Below are 25,938 nucleotides of genomic sequence, written 5' to 3' on the forward strand. Positions count from 1 at the left end.
TACAAGTCATTTGGTTAATTATCTCTAGTTATAGTTAAATATCCCACCATTTATATTCAAAGATTTCTACTGCATAAACCAAACAATGGTTCTATCTTAAAAGGCTTGTGTGACGATGACACCGATAGTTCAAAAATGGGCCAACTGGTCCAGCCCTTCTCTAGGAGCATCTTGGGCAACAACTTCAAGATTGTTCAATTCATAAACGACTGAGTCAGTGAGTCCAACTGGCCTCAAGTCAATGCAAGTGATGTCTGAAGCCCAATTCTAGAGGCCCAAACAAAGCCAGGCGGGCAGGCAGGCAGTAGGCATACGTATCTTTCTCACGTCACGTGAATCCAACTCTCGCAGTCGCGGGACACACTGAAAAGTGGACCAAATTTCTCTCCCGCTCCCGGGCGATCAAATTCGAACTCGCGATCTCTCACTCTGGAACAAGACGTAATCAGAAAATTTCATCGACATTCAGCGGCGATGAGACTGCCCCCTTCTTTCGGCTTCCTCTGCGCTGCAGCTGCGCTCGTTTTCTCATGTAAGAATACCTAATTCATATGCTATTTTTCATTTGTATCAAGTGAAACTAAAGATTTGTGTAGGTATGGGAGCTGCATATGGTACGGAGAAGAGCGGCGTGGGCGTGGCTTCGATGGAAGTGATTAGGACGGAGCTGGTAATGAAATCGATAGTGTGCCAGTTGTTGTGGCGGGAGGATTAGGTATTTACGGTAAGGTTTGATCATTGCTGTCATTAGTAGTACAAGAATTAACCCTAAGGCCAATTCGTGTTACTTCTTCGATGGCTATACTACCTTTCCTCTGGTCTCGCTTGTGGTCTTACTGGTCTATCTGCCGGTATGACTATTGGAATTGTCGGCGATGCTGCTCACTTCCTCCTATTAATACTTTGTCTTCCTGCGCATTTTATTGAGCTTAAATAGCTGTTATATTGAATCAGAAATTCGATTCTAATATGCTTGTAGCTCTTTTTGGACTATGGTAGGCCTTGTTTGTGTGATTCGGAATCAAAGTGAATAGAGAAGCATGATCATGGAATAGTTTCTGCCATTATGTAGATTGTAGGCATTAGGTGTATCTTGTTATTGATGACACTGAATTCTAGATAGGAGAGTTATAGAGGCTTAATTGGCCTTTTTGTTGACTATAATCTCAGTTATGGAATCCGTCTATGAGATATCCACCGATTTTAGTTGGATGGTTTTCTTCACTTTTCAAGTTATTTTTTCGCAAGTTAGACTATTACATAAGTGACAAAAGGAATAAATGTCATTGGCCTTTTTGTTGTCTAGAATCTCAGTTATGGAATTCGTCTATGAGATATGCACTGATTTTAGTTTGATGGTTTTCTTCACTTTTAAAGTTATTTTTTTGCAAGTTAGACGATTACATAAATTACAAAAGGAATAAATGCCAATAGTTATTTATGTTTATATATTCTTAAATGATAGAGTTGTAGATTCATTCAAGTTGTTAACCTGAATCAAAACTCGTTTGGATGGTTCCATTTGGATTTTCAAGGCTTTGGATTCGGCATGTGCATGCATTTCATGCTGAGACAAGTTTCCTTTGAGCGGAAAGTAAAAGTAGAAGTGTAGAACTTCAGTTTCCATATGCTTTGTTGTATATAATGATTTGGTTTTTCTCTGTTAGTCTGACTGTGGACTATTTATAATTTTATACCCCCATCATCTAGTGTGCATAGCATCACAATGCTGCTCTAAAATTGGCTTGGTTCCAAGATGTAGAATCCATGTTGAATCACCATTTAGCCGGGCTATTAGGACTTGGGTCTCTTTCTTGGGCGGGGCATCAAGTACATGTGTTGTTACTGATTAATATGTAGTATTTTTGGCATGATGTAGTTTGAACTTAATTATGCTTGCCCCTTTCTTTTTCCAAAGGCATAAAATATAACTGTCCAGTTGGCCTTTTCTGGTAGCTAAGTCATATTCCTTTGAGCAAAGCACAGATAACCTAGCGGACAGAAGGAAAAGGAGATCTTCTCACTCTTCCACATAGGAGGTAGACGGTTTCTATCCCCTTTTTGTAGGCAGAGGTCCAGCTCTAATCCCTCAATCCAACATAAGTCCAGAAAATTCACTAAGCACAAAAACCGAACAGTATATGCAATTACATTGAATCTCATGCTGTTCATATTGTAATGTCACATTTCTTGTAAATTCTTCCGTCACATATTTCTTCCACCAAGACCCTCTTAGTTGCAACTTCATACTTTGCTAGATTTTAGGCTGGGCTTTGCTAAGTTATTTGTCATCAGCTTTAATTCTTTTTTTTTAGAGTTAATTCTAACTTTATGAATGTTATTGCATGGGCTTTGCTGAAATATTATTCTAGCTTTGCAGGGCTATTGCACAGCAGCCAAAGCTTTTTTTGGAATGATTCTCATTCTTATGTTTGCTGCAGCATTGGGTTTATATGACCTTATTGTTGGGATCATCCTCTCTTCCCGAGCTGGTCAATCCAGAGTAGAGTAGAAGGCCTGTTAATGTGTGAGATTGCTTCCATTACTGAGGTTGGTGTAGCTAATATTATGTCAAGTTATTTGTTATGCATGCGGTTTCTTGGATGTATCTTTATCATGCTGGTGATATAATTTTGCCAAAGCATTTCTTTGAAGTGAAGCTTGTTTTTTTCTATTTGATGTATGCTTAATATCAAACAATTGTTTGTAGTTTTCATTGCAAAACAGTTCGATGTGTTTGTTTATTGTTTCTAAGTATAAATTATCTCACTTCTGATCAAATAGTTGGATAAAAAAGTCTGTGGCTTCCCTGCTCTCTCAAATCCATCTCTCCTTATCTTGTTTTCTATCTTGCCTACATGAAATTGTTTTCTCTGTGCTTTTTATCTTCTGTGATTCTTCCCTTGTTTATAGGTGAACATATGGCCAAGTGATAGAGTTGAAAGGGTGAGGTTACAAGGTTCAATTCTTGGAAACAACCTCCCCACATATTATGTGGGGTGAGGCAACAAACTCCTTTGAGGATCCACCCATGTGTGTATCTTGCCTGTCCTGACCCCACTCACTGCGGGAGCCTTGTCCATTGGTGTTGTTTTGTGTGATTCTTTTCTTGTTTATATTTCTGGGTTATAAGGTCTATGTAAGAAGTACCTTAGGTTTCCATGTTTCACCCATCTCACTGTCTCTGTAATGTTTGATGACTTGATGGTGACTTTAGCTATATTACTGTCCCCCCCCCCCCCAAAGTAGCTATATTACTGTTTGCCTCAAGTTTTGCTTGTTTATGACCATCTCATCAGCCAAAAATCCTGATGTTCTTAGGGGTGCGATATTTGACTATATGGCTGCGTAAGTCCTTGACAATAGTGATTAGTGAGTCACCTTTTTCTTATTCTCTCTCTGAATCTTTATGTTCTTGACCTCTTCTTTTCTTCTTTCTTAGGCACCCTCTGTCCTTCGACTTAGATTCTAGGTTCAATTTGGTGCTTGTACTTTGAGATGTTCAATTAAAATTTTAAATTTTGTTGATAATTCAATCTGGTTCCAATGTTCCATCAATGCTGACATGGCTATTGTAACTTTTAAAAGTTTTTTTGTCATTTTACATCAAATGTACACAAGATGATCTTCTTGGTCGCAGACAACTGAAAACAATAGTAGTGCTTGCTAGGCATTCAATTGGAGGCTAAGGAACATGTATTTTATGATTAGATACTCATTAGTGCGGCTATTTATCATTTTCCATTGTAGACTCCGCATGAAACAAAGTGATTGTAGATCATATTATCTCATTGTTATGTTTTGAACCTCTCAGATGAACAGCAGTGCTGTGATATTTTATGTACCCGTCAGGCGTCAGCATAACGGAAATTCATCAAAATGGTGGAGGTAGGCATCTTAAACTTTAATGTAATGAGACGAGTAGTAGTTAATTGGGCTGTGCACTGTCAATATCTTGTCTAAAGTAGTTAAATCTTGCATTCCTTCCTTCCTATATCTAATCTCTCTCTTTTCTTCCTTTTCCTTTTTTCTTTGAAGGGAAAGGGGAGGGGTTGGGAGCATCGTTATAAGCCCATGATTAATGCGGAAAGGCAGATACGTGTCACAGGTGGATTTTTTTTTCTAAAGTTAATAAAATCCTAATTGTGTCGAGAATAGTTTTGCTAGCGCAGGGAAGACGTCAGTTGGTCCATTCGAGTGAAATGATTTGGAGTTGCTGGGAAGGCAACGGATGTTTTTAATCCGCTAATAGGGTTTATCATTAAAGATTAAAAGAAAGAAAAGGATTGAAAGGATTGATTGTCTTGTTTTGGCAAATGTGAAATGAAACTAGGATGTGCAGGCTTAGCAATCAGGGAAAAGTCATACTAAGGTAGCTAATTAAAGTGGAAAGGCAATTTGAGGCTGCTTGGCTAGGATTCTAGGATGTTCAGCGATAGCAATCTAAGGCATACTAGTATACCTAAATCCTAATTGAAGTATTTAACAGGGATTTCTCCTTGTTCTTTGTCGTCTTGTGCTCGATTTTGATGAAGGTTTAGTCGATTTGTAAGTATATCTGAAATCTTAAGCAAGAACTGCATGTCTGCTATTTTATAATTATATTAAGTCGGCTATACTCTATAGTTTGGGCTTTGGAGGAGTACAAGCTTTGTCGCTTAATAGTTGAGAGATTGAATCCTTGATTTAGTCCTCTGGATTATGGATTTTTTTATTTTGATTTGGACAAACCTAGTCACTTTGACGCTGAAATGTCTCACCACTTGATGGAGGAGAATATAGTTTACCACAGTGGTACATTATTATTTATTAAACAGCAATGAATGATTCGTGATGCATTATTATGTACCAAACTTTGGGCAGCGATTCATGGGCTTCGTATAGCTTGGGAAGAGAGCTTTCGTCAAGTTATTTTGGAGACAGATTCCTCTATGGTTGTGGATTGGCTAAATAAGCAGAGTGTTCCACAACTCTCTCTTTCCAATTTGATTAGTGTGTGCCGGAAGCTTGTAAATCAAGCTTGGGAGGTGAAAGTAATTCACGTGTATAGAGAAAGGAATCGGGTTGCTGATTTCCTTGCATCTGAGTCTCTCAACCATGGCAATGGGCTAACGATTCTTCAGCATCCTATTGTTGGCATTCAAGGTCTGCTTTGGGAGGATTTTATTGGAGTTGCTTGGCTTAGGCGGGTCTTGCAAGTAGAGGTTTAATCATTTGATTTGTCTGTGGGTATTCCCTCTCCCTAGTATCAAAAAAAAAAAAAAACTGTAAAAATTTTAAAAAAATGAAAAGAAAAAGGAGGCCGAAGTTACTGTAAACTAGTTTGTGCCAACCCATATGGAGAGTTCGAGGAATTTGGTGCTCACTGGTGCTACCTTGTTTTATATAGTGAGAAATGTTATCTGCCCGTAAAGCTGATCAACGGTGGCATGCAGTTATAGCTGGTAAGAAATCTATGATTGTCTTGGGATTCTCATTCTTCTGGTACGAGTATGTTTGCCACGCCACTTTATCTTGTGCTTTTGAAAGTGAAATTTATAACCACTCTGATGATCGAAACACCCAACCAAAAATTAAAAAAGAAATAAAGGAGCTGATCTAATCCGGTGTAATTGATGGATTGGGTTGGTTGACCTTCTAAAAGGACATCAATACAAACAAATAACTAAATAACCAATAAAGGAGCTGATCTTATCAGTTTCAGGTCTTGTTATTATGTGTGTTTTCTTGTTTAGCCGACGGTCACGTGGGTGAGTGTGTGATTACTGATTAGTAGGGACAGAAATGCCAAGTACATGAAAAAGTACAAATAATTTTTTGAAAGGAAAATATGGGTCAAATATTTTATAATAGACCTAACTTCAGCAAAAGAAACTTGACTTTAAAGCCTAAAAATGGCTCCACTTTTCAAGCCGAAATACTGCAAAACCCCTGATTCGATGACCTGGCCCATAGAGTCCATCATCGGGCTTGGCCCTTGACCCGGGCTCAATGCAAAAAGAACTTGTCCTTAAGTCTAAAAATGGCTGCACCTTTCAAGCCCAAATGGACAGTGGAAGCCATGACCTGGCCCATAAGCCCATCGATTGGGCCCAATTAAGGAAACAAGCAGACAGCACAACCGAGAGAGATCAGGAACCAAATGTCAACAGTCAAGGGCTCGCAATATGTAATGTAACACATTAAACTCTCGTATTGGTACATTTCTCTCAGAGTATTATTTGCTATTGGAGTAGCAGTTTACAAAACAGAAGGAAAACAACAGCATTACAATTACGCACCACCTTTAGCAGAAACTAATTACAAGATTTCGTAAACCAATCCAGTGAATTAGAACGTGGGTGGTGAAGATTTGTTAAGAGTGAAACTGTACGTGTTAATTGAGACCAACAATTAACCACAAAAAAAGAACTCATAAATTTGAACTCTAACCTTACAAGAGGGACATCATGCTGCGCTTCATAAGTTTAGGCTTCATTAAATTGCGCATCCAAATAGAATATTTTCTGGTTGTGCTTTCCTGTGCGAAGTTGAGCCCAGCGATGTCCGTGAAAGCTTTTCCTGGCTGTACAAAACCAACAACCTTTGCAACAATGGTGGCACTCTCTGTAATGTGCTTCATATCTGTTGTATTAGTCCACAAGCGGTGGGACAACTGCAATGTTCTATGATTTGAATTCAACTTGATACCCCACTTAAGGAAAAGATTCTCTCTTTCTTCTCTAGAAAGCCTCCTATGCATTTGCTTGCTCAGCGTCTGCCTCTCTTGACGTAAAGCCCGCATGCTGTTCATGAAAGAAACATATCAAGCTGAGATAACAAATGCCTATCTGAGGGATACAAATGTAACAATCAAGAGAAACCTTGTTGATGAAATGAGATAACATGAGTGCACCTTGAAGCAAGTGTTGGCGTTTGACCATCATCTAGAGCATTGTTCTCCTTAAAATACGTTTCCTTAAGGGAAGAGAGCATTCTGAGTTCGAGCTCCATGTAGGTAGAATCTGTCGGTTCACCCTTAAATAACAAGAAGAAGAATGTTCGGTGAACCAGAGAGATATTGCAAGCATGCCACAGTTCAATAATCTCTCTTTGGAGCCTCTTGAATTCTGAAGGCCACTCCAAGGGACTTCTTGATTCATCCTGTATTGGGTCCAAGCCAACATCTCTTGCATCTTTTGGGAGCCTCTTCATTTCTGAAGGACTTCCTACATCATTCTGTACTGGTTCCAAACCAACATCTTTCACATTCCTCTCATCAGGTACAATGGTCTTTGGTTCTGTCTCCTGTACCTAACATCCATAACACTCCATGTAAGCTGAATGAATAGATAGAAATTCATTAGAATTTTGTCAAGTTCCAAACTAAGGAAAATAGTACCCCCTCCCCCCCCCCCACACACACACACACCCCACCATACACACTCCCAAATTAAATTTTTAGATTTTTATTAAAAAAGAAGTTTTTTTTTCATAAACAAAAGAGTAGTATGTAAATATATGCAGTATATTACCACAGGACAGAGCACCCAGTAGCTTAGCTTTTAGCTGTTGCAAAGGAGTTAAGACAGACTCACCAGATGATCACCAAGTTGCCTCTCATCCTGAACATCAGACACTTCCTTCGGTCCTGCATCTATGTTACAGAGTCTGGCTTTCTCCTCAGCATCTACCATTTCAACATCTTTCATCTGATGCTCGTCGACCGAAGTACTCCTCACAGAATTTTGTGAAGCATTGCTTGATAACCCCTCAGTATTGAAATCGAACTGCAATGCTACCAATTTCCTTTCATAATTCTGAGGTCTACCAGTGAAATCTTTCTCAACCAAATTTTGGGGAGTGCTTTCATTACTATCTGTTTTCTCAAACCAACGTGAGGACATATTAGACATGAGTCTTGCTTTGCAGCTTCTACTCCGGGTTAACTTCAAGATGCTGGTGTACAAATTATCCTTGTCAAGCATGTAAGGACATGGTTTTTCAAGAGACTCGAGAACTAAAGGACGGATCCTATTCAAAAGTTTCTGATCCTTACATTTGAGAGACCCTATTTTTTCATCTGCTGTACCTTCATTCTCAAGAACCGTCAATCCAGAAGTAGCTATGGTCCGAGCAGGAGATGCGGTGTTAGAATCAACACGCATGTTTTTGTTAGACTCTAAAATGTTGTACTTGTTATGATTTGTCTCTTGTATCTCAACACATCGAACTTCCTTGCAATGATGTTCAGAAATTTCATAAGTAGGTTCTTCAATATCCTCCCCGTGCTGATCATTTTCACCATAATTAGAAACACTAATTGACAGTTGCGGAGAGCAATTGATATGTTGAAAGTTGCCTTCAAACTCTGGAAGTTGGATAAAACTGTCATCAGAGCGACTACTATGCCCATCTGAATACTGAGATGCATCAAAAGACCCGACACTACCATCAAGGCATCTAGGGTTCACATAAATGGGCAACTCCAACATTGAATTGTCAAATTTCCGAGAACTTCGTACTCGCAATTTAGGGTACCGATGATCTTCCTGCTGGAGGAAATAGAGGAATAAGACAATGAACACTGAAGACACATATAGATAAATCTGAATACATCAATCTCTATCCCCCACCCATCCAAAATGAGGGGAAATGCAGCACATACCAATACTATTGAAGGTTCATCATCTTCAGCTGCTTGCAGCAGATCTTCAACATGAGCATGTGCAAGGTCTCGCTGCCGAGTCAGCTCCATTACATCTTTTTCTAGCTGCATGAAGAGACAGAAAACTTCAAGATTGAAACAATAAGAAAGTCAGTACCAGAAGCATCTATGAACAAAATTGTGCCTGCATACGTTCATACAAAATTGTGTTCGGATTATTATCTGCATCTAATTAAGCTAAGTTCTCAAGAAGAACTACACATGTTTTGGCATTAGCTAATCCTGACAGTAAAGGTTTATAACAACATTTTTTTTGACTCTGCAGTGTCATTCTGCAGGGGTAAACTATTAGGCTGTGGTTATAGGCCTCAAGCCAAATTGTATTTGTTCCAATACAGAAAAGCATAATGCTATCACATCAAAAAGGGAGGTTTCTACGGGTGGTTGGGAGGTCTGAGAGGGCCCGGAAGGAGTTTCCTCTGCATATGATTGAAAAAATAATTGATAAACAACTCCCGTGCACAAACTCCCATAGTGGGTGGGGTTGGGGACAAGTAGAATGTACGCAGACCTTATCCCCATATAATATGTGAATAGGTTGTTTCTAGAATTGAACCTATAAGTCTATAACCTCTAGGTTGCACGCGTACAACTCTACCACTAGGTCACATGTTTTTTTATATTGAAAAAATAATTGATAGAAGTAAAAAAGGTACATGCATTTTTCAAAAAAGGAGAGAACTTATAGCCTTCTTATCTCTTTCAATCTAATTACTAATATAATTGCATATGTAAACAAAAAAGAATTCCTATAGTTTTTTTTTTTATATATATATTTTGCATATTTGGAGAAGATGGAGAATTGAGACAATGATGCCGTAATAGCATAAGAAGATTCTCTATAATTTATGTGTTTGACAAACCTAAAGAGAATAAGAAGCAGTAGCAGCTAGGCTCTAGCAGGCAAATGCACCTAGTGCATGGAGAGTGATCTAGAACTCCAAAATGATTAAAAAAAAACCTTAGAATTTTCTTCGTATATGGATAATTCTACAGGAATGGTGCTCACAAAATTTAATTGTTACTAAAACATATGCCAATAACCTACTTTCATCACCTTTTCAATTTGAAGGTCTTTCTCCTGCAGTTTTGCAGCCAAATCAGATGTAGTTGAAGTTGGTCTTGAACTTTTTAACTCACTCTCCAGCCTAGCCAATTCCTTCTGCAATTGCTTAACCAATGCTTTATCAGTTACAACTACATTCACCTGTGCATTAGTCGTCACTTCTTTAGCACAGCTTGCAAACAAGAGTGTGTTTCTTGATTGCTCAACATGGCTTCGTGCAGGGCTCATGGTACAAATGATGGCAGTTCTAGCATTGCCTCCTAATGAGGACTGCAGTATGCGGGTTAGCTTTGAATCTCTGAAAGGAACATGCCCATTTCTTCCTTTGCTGCAGTCAACCACATAGTTGCGTGATATACTGATAGATTCAACAATTATCATTTCATACTAACACGAAAATAAAGAAACAGAGAAGGACAAAGAATAAGCACTATAAAGATGATATCTATTGTATTGACAGATAGGATGGGCATATGAAAAGACAATGATGATTTTCATTGCAGTCAATCATACATAATACTAGAAGCAGTGACTAGTGCACATATGATGTCAAATATGTCATTGTACTTCTTCAAATATATCTGCACAGGATAGATGTGATGAAAATTGAGAAATGCGTTCCAACTATAACCTTGCAAAATTGTTCAGCTATTTAATACACCACTATGTCCAAATAACTTTTTTTCATGTAATCAATAAAGATACTCAAGTTGTACTGACGAAATTAATAATAAACTGCTTAAGCTTACCTTAACTTACGAACAACAGTTCCAAGTGTCAGTAAACTTCGATTTATGTGACAGCCTTCTTTCAACCGTGTGCCAGCAGATAATGACTGAGATGCGCGCTCACTGCCTGCTAGATCAACAAAGTTCTGCACAGAAAGAGAAATATCATCTAAATGGTTTTAAATATTGTGTTCGCTGTAATACCGTTTATAATCAATTCATGCACTATACCACAGTGGCTGCAAGCATGCTGGATTTGTCGTTGCTCAAAAATTCCAATGCAGAACTTTCAATACTCTGAGAGGACATATAAAAATCATAGGGGCTGCCAGGTTGTTTTAAAGCAATGCTATATTTAAGATATTTGGTTGAAGTAATCAGACAGTCATACCACTCTCAAGATCTGATGAGATCTGGAGCTTGTTTCATTCAGCAAAGTCTCCCCTATTTGTCTTTGAGCTGGAAAAGTGTAGTAGGACATCAAACTAAACATTGAGCCACAAACCATCTGGCAAAATCAAAACTAGTCAGGAAAGTACCTTCGCAGATGGATAGAAGTTCTTTGAAGTGATTCCAATCCCTTAAAGTTTCCTCAGTGAGTTTCTCAACAATGGTTCCTTTCTGTCAAGCAACTAACTGTTATTGTGATTAAAAGTAAATAAAATAATTATGTACCTCACCAAAAATCAAATTCACCTCCGGATCATCTAAAAGTCGAAGTGGGGAGCTATCTGCGCTGAGGAGATCTCTGACAGACTCGTTGTAGATCTCCATGGCAGAAAACTTCAATACAAATTCTCTTTCCTTGTGCTATAAATAATGCGAAGATCATCAAACACAATGAAACCTATGAAGCATACAAATCAATAATAAATGTAAGAGAAAGCATATAAGATCTTTATGTTTTTATCACCTTGTCTATGTAGTCATAAATGTCTGCTATGGCATACTCAGTGATGCCACTCATGGTGTATGTCTTTCCACTGCTTGTTTGTCCATAAGCAAAAACGCTTGCTGATATGGAAAAGAAAAAAAAAATTGTTATGGAATTCCATGAGAGTTTGTGAAAACAAGACTGAGGGAAAATAATGAAAAAAAAAATTGGTACTTACAATTTATACCACTAACAACAGAAAGAGCAACTTCCCTGGCACCTTCCTTGTACACCTGTCTTGATGAGCAATCAGGGCTAAATACTCTGTCTGGAACAAAGAATACGGGAAACAAAGAATAGAACGGCATTAGATGGATTTTAAGGAAAGAAGAAAAACTGGTAGGCTGTCAAATACAAAGTACAAAATGCTTTCCATATGGACACTTCTGGAACAGCAGACTCAATCAATATGACATTTACTCACTCATAGTTATCAATTCCTTGACTTAAAGTAGGAAGAAAATGAGCCCATTCAAATTCTGATATATAGAAAAGATAACCACGAATTTCTGAACTCCCTATGTTGCCCATTTTTGACAGCCATGCCGGCTGCCTCTCATCTTGATCAGCTTGACCCACAAATGGGGAAGAAAAAGACAATGGTTCAGAAGGTACTGAATTGAAATGTAATCACTTCCTTACCGAAGGTATAGGCAGTTGGATACATGGAGCGCTCTGAAACTGAGAGGCTGTTCCTGTATATGATGGTGGTATCATTGATACATTCCCAATCAGACACATCATTTCTTGCAGTCTCCTTTACATTCAAAGGCCGTACGCGAACTGAAACTAGAATTCTCTCATCAAGGCCGCTTGGTGCTTGCATTAGCTCCTCCCCAGCGACCGCCCCCATCTCTGACCTCCTCTCCCGCTTCTGCGCAAACGAACCTCCCAACATTCCTCAAAATGAGACCACAGAAAGAGAACTAAATGCATTCTAATAAAGGCAATGCACATATATATTCCTCCTCATTTCTTCACCTTGCTAAAACTCTCTTCAAAATTCAATTAATGTATTAAGATGCATAGTATCAAAGCAAGTGTTGGGTTCATGCAAAACATTAGGGCCACCCAACTTTTACACCCATAATCATGATCTACTGAAAAACTAATCATGGTCTGACCCTGCTATCACTGACATTTTGTTAAGTGATTCACCCCGAGCAGACGAATAACATATTAAAAAATAGGAATCCAGTCTCTTATCTTCTATAATTTAAATAATGCCAGACCAATTAAATCCCAAATCATGAGCATACAGTTCTTCCGCACAAAACAAGCAGTAATTTATTAGAGAATTTGGCGTTTTCTTAGATGGTCCCGGATAACAGACTGTCGAAACGCTGTTGCCATGTTACAGCAATTAGAAAATTAGAAAGTTTTTCTTATAAAAAACTTACAGGAAAAAAAAAAGTGAATGTAAGGAATACCAGACGTTGAGGATTGAAAATTCAGAGTCCCTTCCGAAGAATGTTTGAGGTCTCCCGGAGATTCTTCCCTGACTCCATGTGCAGTGCAGTGCTGTGCAGAGAGAAATCTATATTCGCGGACAAACCGTGAATGGATTTGGATTTTCTTTCTTCAGATTTTTGTCGGTTTCAGAGACGTCTAAATTTGGCCCTCCATTAACGAGTTTCCAGCTAATCCTGACAAGGATTCCAAAAAATAGACAATTCAGAAATCAAAACCAAAACAAGACTTTCAAGGACTTAGCAAGAAAATCTGTCCAAAGTCAGAAAACGATAGCATCAAAGCAAATTTGAGCATCCACAAGACTGTGTTTGGTTGCATCAGCTAAGAAAACAACGAAACTCTTAATAGATTCATCTTTCGTCGCATCTGAAGTCGCTAAACAACTAAAATAACCGATTTCAAGTTCATAGGAATGGAATTCACAAATCAAATCCGATTGGAAACAATGACTCATAAATCTTCCTACTCTTCTCGAATTCCGTGACATTCTCTCGGGATTTGACGAGCATTTTCGAAAAATCAACGACGAAAATAACAAGAAGAACGCGAAAATTCGAAATAAGAAAAAAAAACAAATAACAAACGAAGCACAAAAGAACTTCTGTACATCATCTCACCTCATGCAGCTGTGATCTGACGTCCAGTCATGATCAGTGAAGAGACGACCTCCACTAACAAGATCTTCGAGAGCGAAGAGAAAACTTGACAATTGTAGCCTCTCCAATATTCAAAGCAGAGAGTGAAAAATTCAGTGGTTTTCCTATGATTGGTAACAAAATGACGGGGTCTTATATTCACGCATATCATCACGGAGTAGTTATGGCGTTACTGCTGCTTTTGTCTTAGGTTGCTTAAGCTTTCTTTATTAAACTGCATTATTAGCCAAACAACCGCGCTAAGTAGGACGTTAATGCTAATAACAACCGCGAAATTACTACTCGAGCCATAAAGCTGTACCTAATTTGCTTCCAAACCACGCCTCTGCTTGGTTAATTACAGATTAATTAATATATATGTGATGGACTATTGGCCATAACGAAAGCAACTGTGCCTCTAACCTGGGCCAGGCCTGCTTTACTACATGCCTTGTAAGCTTCCATTGACAGATTGACTTCCCTTATTTATGAATTATTATATAAAATAAAAATATCAATTTTATTTTGTGTGTTTTATTTTTTTTTATTTTGTGTTAGGTGGATAGATTGAAGTCAGAATCTTTTATTTTTTATATGAAATTTAATTTATAATTTGAAAATTTTTTGAGAGGGACAAGAAAAAGAAGTAGGAAGATGAGAGAAATGTTTGACTAAATCCATTTGTAGAGGCGTTGTCTGGTCTAGGCCATAAGATCCGTCCAGTTGTCCTTAAAAGGGTCATCTACAATTGGGAGGATTTAAGTTCAAACTTATAAAACACTCGATTGGCTCTCACCTAATCGATATGAGATATTTTGTATTTCTAACACTCCTCTGCACTTGTGGGTTAGATCATGCGAGGTTTAAAAAATGGACTATACAAGTTAATTAAGGTCCATATAGTACCACTCTCACCTTGTGGATGGTCCATCCATAAGAACATCTTAAAAGTCCAACAATAGGTGATCCAAATGGGTTGAGGTCTTAGGATCGAGACTATACTTCGATGCCATTTAAATTTATTTGATTTCAAACAAAATTTTGTAGTTAATAGTTTGTGCAACAATGTAGTTCTTACGATTAAAACGACGGCCTTGAAATTGTGTTAGGGTGGTTGAATTAGAGAGGATGAATGCTTTTAATGGTGATTTTTAAGTCATACTCGATCTATTAATATATCGAAAGTTATCAAATCGTCTCAATGTGTATTAATATTAAAAATCACTTGGATGATAGCCTATTTGGTGAATCTTTATGTAGTCAAATTGTATGGATGTTAGAGACACTGGCAGCCTGAGTTTATATTCATATTGAATGTTTAGATGACAATTTTGTATGAGTTTTGACCCAATTTATCATGTCATTGAATGATAAACTTATGTGTATGTGGGCCTAACGACCTGAATTTAGACTCAAATTGAATGTCTAAAAGATATAAATTGGATATCCAAATGAAAATATTGTATAGTGTGTTTTTGGTTAAAAAGTATTATTACGGAAGATACAGAAAAATGAGTAACATATACAGATAGGATACTGGATTTTGGAAGTATTAGGTGTGGGTCAACGTTGAATTTCCTGCCCTTTTATAGCTCGGCAAACAAAAAGCTGCCGATTGATAGAGGGGCCATTTTGACTAAAAGAAATCAATCATGAAGTAAACAGCCCCATGTGCCACATGAGAAGAGAAGAACCAATTTCATTCATGAACATTAGTCTTTGCTAGGAGACCCCATGCCATACATGTCACTACTATACTTTTGAATTAATGGAGACACTAATTATCACAAATATACATACGCATCCATTCGAAATTGTACTTTTGTGATGTTTAAAATATGTATGTCTGCGTATTACGCATGTGCGGTGTGCCTTCCACTTTTTCTTTCTTCCCCATGAATGCTGCATATAAAATTGAACATATATCATGTACTAGACAAGCTCTAAACTCGGGCCGAGTGTGGGAAATTACGTCAAAATTGATGGATATAAGAGTTGAACTTGTAATCTTCCGTATTTATAAAGAATTAACACAATCAATTTCACGATCTCAACCAAAACTTATTTATTTGAATATATCATGTCAATAATAAGTTGTTTATGACTATCTTGAGGGCCATAATTGTCAATCACGAACGAAAAGCAAAGGCCCAAGGTTCCCTATTCAAGCCAGCCACAAAGTAGCCCTACATGCCCGGGGCTCGTTATATTTATTAGCATGTGATGTGGGCCTTCTCAAGCCCAACAAAAAGTACAAAACATCGAAACAAAGCAAAGCGCCGAAACCTGTCTGAACGAGTCCATAGTAAAATTTGTGCCCTCAAAAATGCTGTTCATGGACCACCACGAGCCCAACATTGCCCTCAGCTGAATGCAGGCCCAGTTAAGTTCTCCAGAAGATCATGCTTAACACAAGGCACATTTACAACTTACAAGCCTCTTTTGTTCATGCTCTGTGAAAGAGAAGTAGAGTAAGAATTGGATTTATGGTTTGAGCACAAAAGAAAAATTCTTCATTAATCTTTTGGTCTCTTTGCTTTTTTATAATTTCGCTTGGGTGAGCATTTTTTCCTTTACTTTGCATCAACAATGTTAGACATCACAACAACTGAAATCCCTACCTCAACAATTGGAATCTCAATTGCTGGACGAATGTCTTTTTCGTACTTTGATAGTCATCTTTCAACAAACTAAAATTCTGATTTTTAAATATGTGGTTTATAATAATAAACAAGGGAAATGGTGGAAGTCTTTGAATTATTCAAGTTTTTAAATATAAAATATCGAAATTTAATTTTCTAAAAGAAAATTCGACGACCAATAGTGATTGTGACACCTGTTATGAACTATGCGGTGTCGGTGCACTCAGTCTGAGATCCCTCGTGTACGGCTGGGCTTTAATCTCAATAAAACGGAGATAGATGGGGGCCCACTTAGATATCAAATTAGTGGGCTAGAATAATCCAGAGCCCGCTTTCAACCACCCTGGCCCACTAGACTTTTAAGTTTGTGGCCACAAAATCACCATAGCAAACAGAAACAGAGTGACTCTCTCTTTGTGCCGTTGTGCGCCTATGACAATGCCACATGTTCCAATCCAAGACAATGTCTTCCATGATCCCTCCAGGTCCACCATTGAAATCCCATCCATCCATCATCATCTTCAGCAACAGCAATAAAAACACCAGCAAGAAAAAGTAACATCGTAGGTACTTGAATTCTGGGTGGTTTTTTTTTTGTCGTGTATGAGTACGGTTATTGGTGGGTGGTTCCGTTGTTGGAGAGATGAGAGTGGAAGAGAATTATGCGAACGCTTTGTGACGCCTGTGAAAGCGCCGTCGCCGTCGTGTTTTGCGCCGCCGATGAGGCTGCTCTCTGCCGTTCCTGTGATGATAAGGTTTGCTTTCGACTCCATGTCTTATTGTCCACTTATAATACTTCTTCTGCTCCGCCACCTGCTAGTATAACAGCTAAGGAAGAGACCCATTTGATATAATGGGTCATCACATTCACACAACATACAAACTCCATTATTTACACTCTTACGTGTTACTAAGCATCCGATTGTTCTTAGGCGATGATTTTAAGGTTTATTATTGTTATTAACCCTTTTCCAGAAATTGGAATTTGTCCTTTATCTACTGGGTCAACTGTTCATAACGATGTGAGCTATTTGATGTTCCATGTTTGTAGATTTGTGCTCATGATAAAGATTTTGGAGTAGAGATTTTGTAGACTTGTAGTTTTAAAAGAAATGTGAACTCGAACTGCTTCTGTCTTTATAAATGCTTAAAATTTGTAACATCATGCTCTTGTTCTTGGTGTAACTGACCAAATATCTTGTTATGATTAGTTTGAGATCGTAAATCTCACCACAAGGCTATGTTGTTTTGAACCTCTGTGTTTAACAACTGTTCTTAATGTTAAAAGCCTAAAACTTTTGATCTGGATGGTAGGTCCACTTGTGTAATAAGCTTGCTAGTCGGCATGTTCGTGTGGGTCTAGCTGCCCCCAGTGATATTCCTCGCTGTGACATATGTGAAAATGCACCTGGTATGCGGTTTCCTTTTGTTTTGAAATATGCACTCCTCTTGCCGAAGCATTCCTTTTATGAAAGTATTAACATTAGAAAATTGATGTTTGCCTCCTGGAATTTGTCTAGCTTTCTTTTACTGTGAGATAGATGGAACTTCACTCTGTTTGCAATGTGATATGGCTGTTCATGTTGGAGGTAAAAGAATGCATGGAAGATATCTGCTGTTCAGGCAGAGAGTTGAGGTTTGTCTTTTTCATTCCCATAATGGATCTGGTTAACTTTTCAACTATGTTATGCGTAGGCCAGTGTAAGATTTACATTCTTCTGTTGTTCTCTAGTTTCCTGGGGATAAACTTGATCAGCTTGATGACCCAGCTTCACAACAGACAGATCCGGGTGAGACAAAAAGAGGACAAAGTCAGCCAGCTAACCTCATTGTGGGAGATAATCAACAGAATCACAGGGCCTCACCTGTTCCAGATGGTGCAGTTGATGGGCATGCTACCAAATTAATTGATTTGAACTTGAAGCCTCAACGAATACATGGACTACCCGATAATCAGGTTTGACATTTTGGGAGTGGATTGTAAAGTTTCAAGCTTATCTATTTTCTCCATGCATCCAATCTTTTCCAAAGACATGGAACAGTGCCAATGTGGGTTCATGGCACATGAGTCATTGACTCATTGTCCTTTGGACTCGAGGCGGGTTGCTGTTATAGCTAATATAGTTTTGATTTTACCTTCTTCTAGAGACTAAGATTTTGCAGGCAGTTATGAATCACGAGGCGGGTATGTATCAGATGACGAAATGAATAAGGTTATAGTTTCTGAGTGCTTAAAAGTTAAAACCACTGTTTGACTTCAAACTTAAAATTTCACAAATAAATTACGTTCTGTTTAGTTTTAGGAATTAGGAGTTGAAACATAAAGTTGAGATGGAGTACTAAAAGGGATCTCGGTTTCTTCTTTCGTCAGTTCCGAAGGGTATTGGGTTAATTTCGCATTATAATTTCGTATACTTTCTCCATCAGTTAACTTAATTGTTCCATTTTGTGAGATATGTTGATTCTTCTGAGCATCACAAGTTTACTACTGCATGTCACATCTCAAGTTAACTATAATTTTTTTGTTCTAAAACTGCAGTGATGATGATGAACAACCTGGAAGCATGATTCAATGGGTATGCTGTAAGACGGTCCAAAAGGCGAGCGAGGTCCATCTACACCTGTATTTCCTTCCAGTATGTTTTGGTGTTTTCGCTCTCTTCATTCTGCTAAAGCCAGCAATGTGCTTATTGAGAGGCTTGAAGAATATTTTTTGTTTGGTAACATAGCACAATGGTTAGAATAGTTGGATGATAGTCATACCCTTACATGGTTACATCCAAAGAAATATAATGTTGCAATATTTTGATTGAATCATTGGATGCATGGTGAGAGTGTTTCAGAACTGTACCATGACCTTGTATTTGTATAGCTTAGAGTTCCTGTTGTGGTGGGCATCATCCAAAATTTTCAGCATAAGAACAAAGAATGTGTCTTTTAACTTCTTGATTGAATTTGTTGCTTAAAGCTTTGAGGGAAAGTGCTGGGAAACTTCCCGTCCGCGCAAAGCAATACTGGTCCCCATAGGCTAAAGTTTATTATATGGGCCATAAAATATGGATTTTCTTAATTGGACCTCTACGATGTTGACGATGTCCTTATCTCTTAAAAAGTTGCTCTTATAAGTCTAATAATAATTAATCATAAAAATTGCTCTTATAATTCTAGTAATAATTAATGAAATCATTATTTAGGGGTGAAAATGGTAGGTGACAATTAATTTTTTTTGACATGAATTTAACCGACTAACCAATTAATTATTTTGGTTATCTGTCGATTTTTAAGAAATATGTAATTTTTTTTGAAAACAACCGATCGATTTGTTCAGTTATATCGATAATTTTTGTATAACCCTACATTATTTATAGGTTTATGTCTGTTCACTTTTAATTCTATTTTCATGCTTAAGATATTCAACAGTTCGATTCTCATTAGAAGCAATGTCCTTGTGGCTATGCACTAGACTTCTGCCCAACTTATATTATCGTCAGGTGAAAAATTTATGTGCTCGCAAATTTTTCAATTCCCAATATTTATCTCCTGAATCGCTTGTTGTTCCACGTATCATGGGTTAAGATAGAAGACTTGATGGCTTGAGTTTAGTTCCATATCAAATGTCTAAAGGATAAATTTATATGATGTGCGGTCACCCAAAAAAAATCACAACTATTAGAATTCAAAAAAAAAGAAGAAGAGAAAAACATAAAAAGTGGGGATATACCCGCCATTAATTTGATGCCTATCAATAAGTGGGCCTGACAGGCTCGAATTGAAAAATATAACGGGCCCTGTTGCTTTCGGAGTCCAGTTTTCTATAAAAGTCGAGTTTTTGCCAGAAAAAGAAAATATTAGAAAAAAAAGAAAAGAAGAAAGAAACTACTTCAACTCTCTGAGTCTTCAACATCCTATTATCTGCTTTACTTTGGTTAATCGCAGTTTAGATGGAAGATCAGATTAAATTCAAGATTACAAAAGACGCACGTGTCTCGTCTAGTTTAACGAAGTAATTGAGTATTCCCCTGACCAGCATCTGATTATCCTTTCGTAAATTTCCTATTGTGGAGCAGAGAACAGAAGATGCGGACGCTAGGCTCGATTTCGATGGCCGCAACGACTTCGTCTGTGGTAGTGGTGGTGTTGATGGTGATGTTCTCGAGCTTCTCTTATGGTTATGTAGTACCTCGCACTATGTTTCACCGCGTGTCTGCAAGCGACCATTACTTGACAACTGAGGAGCACTGGTTCAATCAGACTCTCGATCACTTCTCTCCTTATGTACTTCTCTCTTTCTGTAACTATTATTTCACCGATGAACTGTGGATAATACATGTTTTGGTTCGGATTTGCTCTTTTTTCTTTTGGAAATGATTATTGCTCTCTGCTCCTATTATCTGCTTGCGGTTGTTGTGGTAGAAAATTAGCTTAAATTCTTGATCTGAAGATGATGAGATTGAATATGAGAGATCGAGTTAAGAAACTGAATCAATTTGTTTTACAGAATTACTTAATTTCATACTTCTCTATTTAAGTAGCGGTTTGAGCGCTTTCCAAAATGTTTTATCTGCAATAATTATTAGTGCAAGCAATGAACGGAATCTTGGCTGATTTTGGTATATTCAGGTGCACGGTGCTCCAGTTTTCTGATTTAGATTGCATTGATTTTTGCAGGATCATACTACATTTCAGCAGCGCTACTATGAATTTCTCGACTATTTCCAAGCACCAGATGGGCCGATTTTCTTGAATATCTGTGGTGAATCTTCATGCACTGGCATTACGAACGACTACCTCGGTGTAAGTTTTAGTTCTCATCCTTTATTAAAACTTATCAGTAGCTTGAAGGAGGCTGGCGTTGGTTAATACTTGATGGCATACAAGAAAGAGCCTAAATGAATAATTTTTTTGGATTATCTTAATACTTTTCTAGGCGCGGGAATAAGTTGAATTTTATGGATCTTTTAAGGTTCTTGATGCAATAACTAATAAAATCTTAGACCGTCTACTTGTACAGGTTTTGGCAAAGAAGTTTGGTGCAGCAGTTGTTGCACTGGAGCATCGTTATTATGGGAAAAGTTCCCCCTTCAAATCACTGAAGACAGAGAATTTGAGATTTCTTTCATCAAAACAAGCTCTGTTTGATTTGGCTATTTTCCGTCAGCGCTACCAGGTTACTGCTCATGAAGTTGGGGGGGGGGGGGGGGGGCCCCCACTAATTAGAGTTTTCGTATTTGTTTCAAATCTGGCATAGTGTCGATGCAAGCCATACCATAGATCTACTTCTGCTCCATTTTTGGCTTTCATCCAATCATATTTGCAGTACTGCCGTCTGGAACACAGAATAGATCAGTCGCAAGACAATATATTTATAAGTTCTAATCTGCCCAGTGCTGATCTTTTATCATTTGAGTAGCTTATGTCTACGATCCAATGCTGTTTCTGCCTAGTTCTTCAATGCTGTTTCTGCATTGTTTGTAGGAGTCTTTAAACCTAAAGCTCAATAGAACGGATGTTGAAAATTCATGGTTTGTCTTTGGTGGATCGTATTCCGGAGCTCTCAGTGCATGGTTTCGTCTCAAGTTCCCTCACTTAACATGTGGAAGTCTTGCAAGTTCTGCAGTTGTTCTTGCAGTCTATAACTATACTGAATTTGACCAGCAGGTAATGGTAGTCTAATAAATCTTACACAGCCTTAAGTTGTTGTTCAATTTTTTTAGATTATTCCTTTTGTAGTTTTTCTTGGCCCCCAGATGCAAAATATTTATGTATGGTTGGCTAAGATGCAGATTGGTGAGTCAGCTGGTCCTGAATGTAAAGCTGCTTTACAAGAAACTACTCAACTTGTTGAAAAAAGACTTGAGTCGACTGACTCAGACCGAAAAGCTATAAAGTCATTGTTTGGTGCATCTGAGGTTTGACTTGTATCTTGTTTTAATATTTTACCATGAACCCCTAATGTGAGATGAACTACATGACAAATCCTTAACATTCACCATATTACTTGTTGATGTTTATTTGTACTTTTGCAGCTTGATATTGATGGTGATTTCATGTACCTGTTGGCAGATGCGGCAGTTATAGCGGTATGTGTGGTTTCTTTTGGGGTTTGGTTACTTAGTGTCAGACTTTCATGCTAATATTGTTTAAAACTACAAATTTTCAGTTTCAGTATGGAAATCCAGATGTATTGTGCTCTCCTCTTGTTCAAGCTAAGAAGGCTGGAGAGGACTTGGTGGTATGCTCTGTTTTTCTTGCCTCGTGCCCTCAGAAAAGTTAGCGGTATTTAAAATATATGGAGAGATTCCAAAATCAAACTTTAGCTGTAATTTCTGGGGGTGTTGCAATTATTATTGACTGTAAGTATAGAACTGCCTCTGCTACTGGTAAATTTGAAAATTTCTTGTTAACACACTGAAAGTTTTATTCTGTGGGCTACAGGTAACTGTATCTTTTTATTTACGCAATTTTTGAGTTCTTTTCATCCATTTTAGCTTGTTCTCTCTTTTTTACAACGAGGAACTGTGGACCATGGCCCATATAAACCCAGGGTACTTAGAAAGCCCCACTCTCCCCCATGTACATGTACTTTGGCAAGTCGTAGAATGTTTGGTGAATTCAAAAATATAATTTTCACTTACGAAAGAGTGTTAATATGGTGAATCAAACTCGGGCCCCTTGGCTGGAAGGATTCATCCCAGGCCAACTCTACCATGTGGCAGTACACAGTAACTTGTTCCTTCCTATTTGAAAGCACAGCTCTTCGTTTAATTTTAGTTTTTTGTCATTGGGGCGGCGTCCCTCGTTGTTTGGTTTTCTTACTTGGGTTGGAAAAGGGGTGATGGTGACTGGTGCATGGTCAGATTCTCCAAGATTTGCTTACTATTTAATAGTATTAGCATTATAACGTTTTTCTTCTATTCATTGTACTACGGATGTTGGTTATAGAGTTATACATATTGTTTGACAATGTTTAATCGGAATATCTTGTTGCCTGGACATCTTGTTCTAATGTTGATTTTGACGGATGTTCTTTCATGCAGGATGCTTATGCCAAGTATGTTAGAGATTATTACCTTGGGATATTTGGCTCCAGTGTTGCGACATATAATCAGGAGCACTTGAAAATCACAAATCTTAATGCAGAGAACAGTGGAGATCGGTTATGGTGGTTCCAAGTTTGTACTGAAGTTGCCTATTTTCAGGTGGCTCCATCTAATGATAGCATTCGTTCCTCAAAAGTTGACGCCAGGCATGCTATTAGTGTTTTACTTTCAATGAAACGACAATTGCTAACCTTTTTTGTGTTGTCTTGCTTGCTCTCTTCTGCATTTTTTACTCTGATAAGAATTGTTCTTATGTGGCAGATATCATTTGGACCTCTGCAAGTATGTATTTGGAAAGGACATATATCCTGATGTTGACATTACAAATATCTACTATGGAGGGACAAAAATTGCAGGTCCAGATATATTTACCTTTTCTGTTATAGCTTTGTTCTTTGCATAATCTCTGAACAAGTATTAAAGGGCATAGATTGCTATATACGTAAATTGGCTGGTTGAGATCTAAATTTAAACTCTCTCACACACACTCATGGAGAAAAAAAGAGAGGCATACACAATGGAAGAGATAATAGCTAATGTTCTTGAGGTTTTATATACCATAATGACCTGGCTTAAGGAGCACTACATGTTCAAGTGATCAAGCTCCTTACGTCACTGCCTAATGGCAGGGATTATAATCCCCATCCCCAATGAATAATGACAAAAAAGAAACCCATAATGACCTGGCTTAATGCTGCATGAGATAATATCGAATATTTTGTCTCATTAGGACCTCTGTTAATGGAAAATGGAAAGTTATGTTCATTAATAATGGTTTAATTAAAATTAGGTCATAAAGAAAACAATTTTAGGGGATGTTGAGGGCCCTGGGTAACAGTAGACTATAAATGTTTTTGTTATGACTTAATGGCTAGAAAGAAAAGCTGCTTTACAGTACAGACCATGAATGTAACAATTTTCTGCATGTGGTCGCTTCAATGAAATCGTCATTCCTTCATTCAATTATGGCATTTGTAATCTAACAGTTGTGCATTTGCAGGTTCGAAAATTGTTTTTACAAATGGCTCACAGGATCCCTGGCGTCATGCATCCAAACAATTTTCATCCCCGGACAGTAAGTTTCCAATTCCTCTGATGGAGCATCTTGGCCACGAATGGGATATCCAATGTTTCTCTTTTAAACTGTTTTTTGTTTATCATCTTTTCAGCATTGAAAATTTCAGTTAATGTGATTTGAGAACTGCATGCCCAATATCCCGAAGTAGTGAAAGATATCAACCTTTAACCATGAACTTGTTTATTGTATATTCTTATCTACCAAATAAACTTGAATTAAATAATGGTTTCATTTGGAGTTTCACGCTCACATCGATAAATTAATGACCTTGGTAGGAGGAACTAAAATGCAAATTTGCGGTTAAGTTTTTATACATCTAATTGTCATATTGTCCCTATTTCTCTGTAACAAATATTTTTTTTCCTCAGTGCCTTCCTACATCATATCCTGTCATAACTGTGGCCATTGTACTGATCTTCGAGGATGTCCTCAAACTCCTTTATCGCTTGAAGGTATGCACAATCATGTTGGCTATCGTTTTGATTGTAGCTTCTAAAGTTCTAATCTAGTTACGTTTACATCACCAATAGTTTGACAAAGCCCATTTCAGATGAGACAGTCTCTGTATAAAAACATGACAACAGTGGCCCATTCCATACGTTATTAGTTGATTTTCTGGAATGACAAATGAGAGTGATAGCACTTGGTGTCTATTAGAACGGGGATTTAGTTAATCGAGGAAATAAATAAATAAATAGTCTCAAATTAAGTTTTTTGAACTCTATTCATGAAGAAGTGCTCTGAATCACATTACCTTGAATTGTGAAGGACAATGACTGTTTAACGAATCAAAACAAGTGGATTCTAGAGGTCCTTGTGTTAGTTCCATATTGTTCGAGCTTCTCGGACCTTAAGAGAGAACAAAGCTGCTCAAATGGGCGTGGAAGTGAATGAAAATTTTTAGCGTAATTTTCTTTCAACAGAAGAAATTAGTGAGTCAGAGGTGCCAAGTGAACTCGTTTAAACTTCTCTAAACTGAGGACAGGGGATGGCCATCTGTATGAGAAAATTTGCAGTAAACTGGTTCTTTCCATCTGTATACTACTGCTTAACTGGTGACATTTATCAACTATGCATGGATATCTATGTTTGTTACCCCATTTTGTCGCAGTAAATGCGCACTATTATTTTCTGTGACTGTTTTTCATTTCAGGTAATGCCCAGAACTGTAGTTCCCCTGAAGCAGTTCATAAAGTGAGGCAGCAGGTTATAGATCACATAGACTTGTGGCTGTCTGAGTGTCGAGCCACGGGTAGGAGTTACATGTGATTGTGGGAATACATATATGTGCAAACTGGTCAGTTAACTAACTGTAATCACATATATTACCTTCTGTCAGCAGCTGCTTGAATGTTTCGCTATGAATGCCATATTGCCATTGTAAGTTATCATTTTGTGCCTCGGGCCAACATGTATAGTATGGCAAGGCATTCATTGAGTATTACTGCGCAGTGATTTGTTTTTTCCTTTTCTTTTTCTGTCATATTTGCCGCAAACCTAATTTAAATATGGTAAAACCAACTGTAAATTGTGAAACGAAAATCCTGATGGACCCAAATCCAATGTATGGATTGG

General features: G+C 37.8%; 3 protein-coding genes and 1 pseudogene across 7 annotated transcripts; 3 read left to right on the forward strand and 1 right to left on the reverse strand.

The window, feature by feature from the left end:
* Window positions 1–135: 135 nt before the first annotated feature.
* Window positions 136–4,836, forward strand: LOC120015096 (annotated as a pseudogene).
* A 1,301-nt stretch (window positions 4,837–6,137) lies between these two features.
* LOC120015228 (kinesin-like protein KIN-7H) lies at window positions 6,138–13,803 on the reverse strand. 5 transcript variants are annotated; one of them, XM_038867535.1, is made up of 15 exons: window positions 13,526–13,803; window positions 12,866–13,081; window positions 12,078–12,309; window positions 11,614–11,703; window positions 11,415–11,515; window positions 11,198–11,311; window positions 11,041–11,122; window positions 10,893–10,960; window positions 10,733–10,798; window positions 10,523–10,647; window positions 9,765–10,101; window positions 8,648–8,752; window positions 7,578–8,534; window positions 6,896–7,287; window positions 6,138–6,785 (listed from the first exon to the last, which is right to left on the reverse strand). In XM_038867535.1, the coding sequence occupies exons 3-15, from the start codon at window positions 12,286–12,288 to the stop codon at window positions 6,434–6,436; spliced, it is 3,000 nt and encodes a 999-aa protein (XP_038723463.1). In that variant the 5' UTR covers window positions 12,289–12,309; window positions 12,866–13,081; window positions 13,526–13,803; the 3' UTR covers window positions 6,138–6,433. The 5 variants fall into 5 exon arrangements, with proteins under 5 accessions (XP_038723463.1, XP_038723461.1, XP_038723459.1 ...); XM_038867533.1 differs by having other exon boundaries at window positions 6,896–7,293; window positions 12,871–13,081; window positions 13,526–13,801; XM_038867531.1 differs by having other exon boundaries at window positions 6,896–7,293; window positions 13,526–13,801.
* Window positions 13,804–16,602: 2,799 nt separating this feature from the next.
* On the forward strand, window positions 16,603–19,135 carry LOC120014725 (B-box zinc finger protein 19-like). The gene is made up of 5 exons (XM_038866765.1): window positions 16,603–16,940; window positions 17,500–17,596; window positions 17,706–17,821; window positions 17,918–18,142; window positions 18,725–19,135. Exons 1-5 carry the CDS (start codon window positions 16,848–16,850, stop codon window positions 18,725–18,727), a joined length of 534 nt encoding a protein of 177 aa, XP_038722693.1. The 5' UTR covers window positions 16,603–16,847; the 3' UTR covers window positions 18,728–19,135.
* An 897-nt stretch (window positions 19,136–20,032) lies between these two features.
* Window positions 20,033–25,884, forward strand: LOC120015051 (probable serine protease EDA2). Its single transcript, XM_038867247.1, has 12 exons — window positions 20,033–20,460; window positions 20,854–20,979; window positions 21,197–21,352; window positions 21,661–21,843; window positions 21,969–22,094; window positions 22,212–22,265; window positions 22,346–22,417; window positions 23,223–23,431; window positions 23,547–23,641; window positions 24,286–24,360; window positions 24,732–24,815; window positions 25,517–25,884. Exons 1-12 carry the CDS (start codon window positions 20,263–20,265, stop codon window positions 25,630–25,632), a joined length of 1,494 nt encoding a protein of 497 aa, XP_038723175.1. The 5' UTR covers window positions 20,033–20,262; the 3' UTR covers window positions 25,633–25,884.
* Window positions 25,885–25,938: the final 54 nt, after the last annotated feature.

The sequence above is a fragment of the Tripterygium wilfordii genome, chromosome 14, assembly GCF_013401445.1.
Source record: "Tripterygium wilfordii isolate XIE 37 chromosome 14, ASM1340144v1, whole genome shotgun sequence".
Classification (NCBI taxonomy): Eukaryota; Viridiplantae; Streptophyta; class Magnoliopsida; order Celastrales; family Celastraceae; genus Tripterygium; species Tripterygium wilfordii.

What these genes read in the sequence shown, in the direction of transcription:
- LOC120015051 (XM_038867247.1), top strand. Translation starts at nt 20,263, where the DNA reads ATGCGGACGCTAGGCTCGATTTCGATGGCCGCAACGACTTCGTCTGTG. An exon ending in TTTTCCGTCAGCGCTACCAG is followed by an intron (nt 21,353 to 21,660) that starts GTTACTGCTCAT and finishes CATTGTTTGTAG; the next exon opens with GAGTCTTTAAACCTAAAGCT. An exon ending in ACAATTTTCATCCCCGGACA is followed by an intron (nt 24,361 to 24,731) that starts GTAAGTTTCCAA and finishes TTTTTTCCTCAG; the next exon opens with TGCCTTCCTACATCATATCC.
- LOC120015228 (XM_038867533.1), bottom strand. Translation starts at nt 12,288, where the DNA reads ATGGGGGCGGTCGCTGGGGAGGAGCTAATGCAAGCACCAAGCGGCCTT. An exon ending in ACTGTTGTTCGTAAGTTAAG is followed by an intron (nt 10,102 to 10,522) that starts GTAAGCTTAAGC and finishes GGTTGACTGCAG; the next exon opens with CAAAGGAAGAAATGGGCATG. An exon ending in AAGACCTTCAAATTGAAAAG is followed by an intron (nt 8,753 to 9,764) that starts GTGATGAAAGTA and finishes CTCTTCATGCAG; the next exon opens with CTAGAAAAAGATGTAATGGA.
- LOC120014725 (XM_038866765.1), top strand. Translation starts at nt 16,848, where the DNA reads ATGCGAACGCTTTGTGACGCCTGTGAAAGCGCCGTCGCCGTCGTGTTT. An exon ending in GCCGTTCCTGTGATGATAAG is followed by an intron (nt 16,941 to 17,499) that starts GTTTGCTTTCGA and finishes TCTGGATGGTAG; the next exon opens with GTCCACTTGTGTAATAAGCT. An exon ending in TGTTCAGGCAGAGAGTTGAG is followed by an intron (nt 17,822 to 17,917) that starts GTTTGTCTTTTT and finishes GTTGTTCTCTAG; the next exon opens with TTTCCTGGGGATAAACTTGA.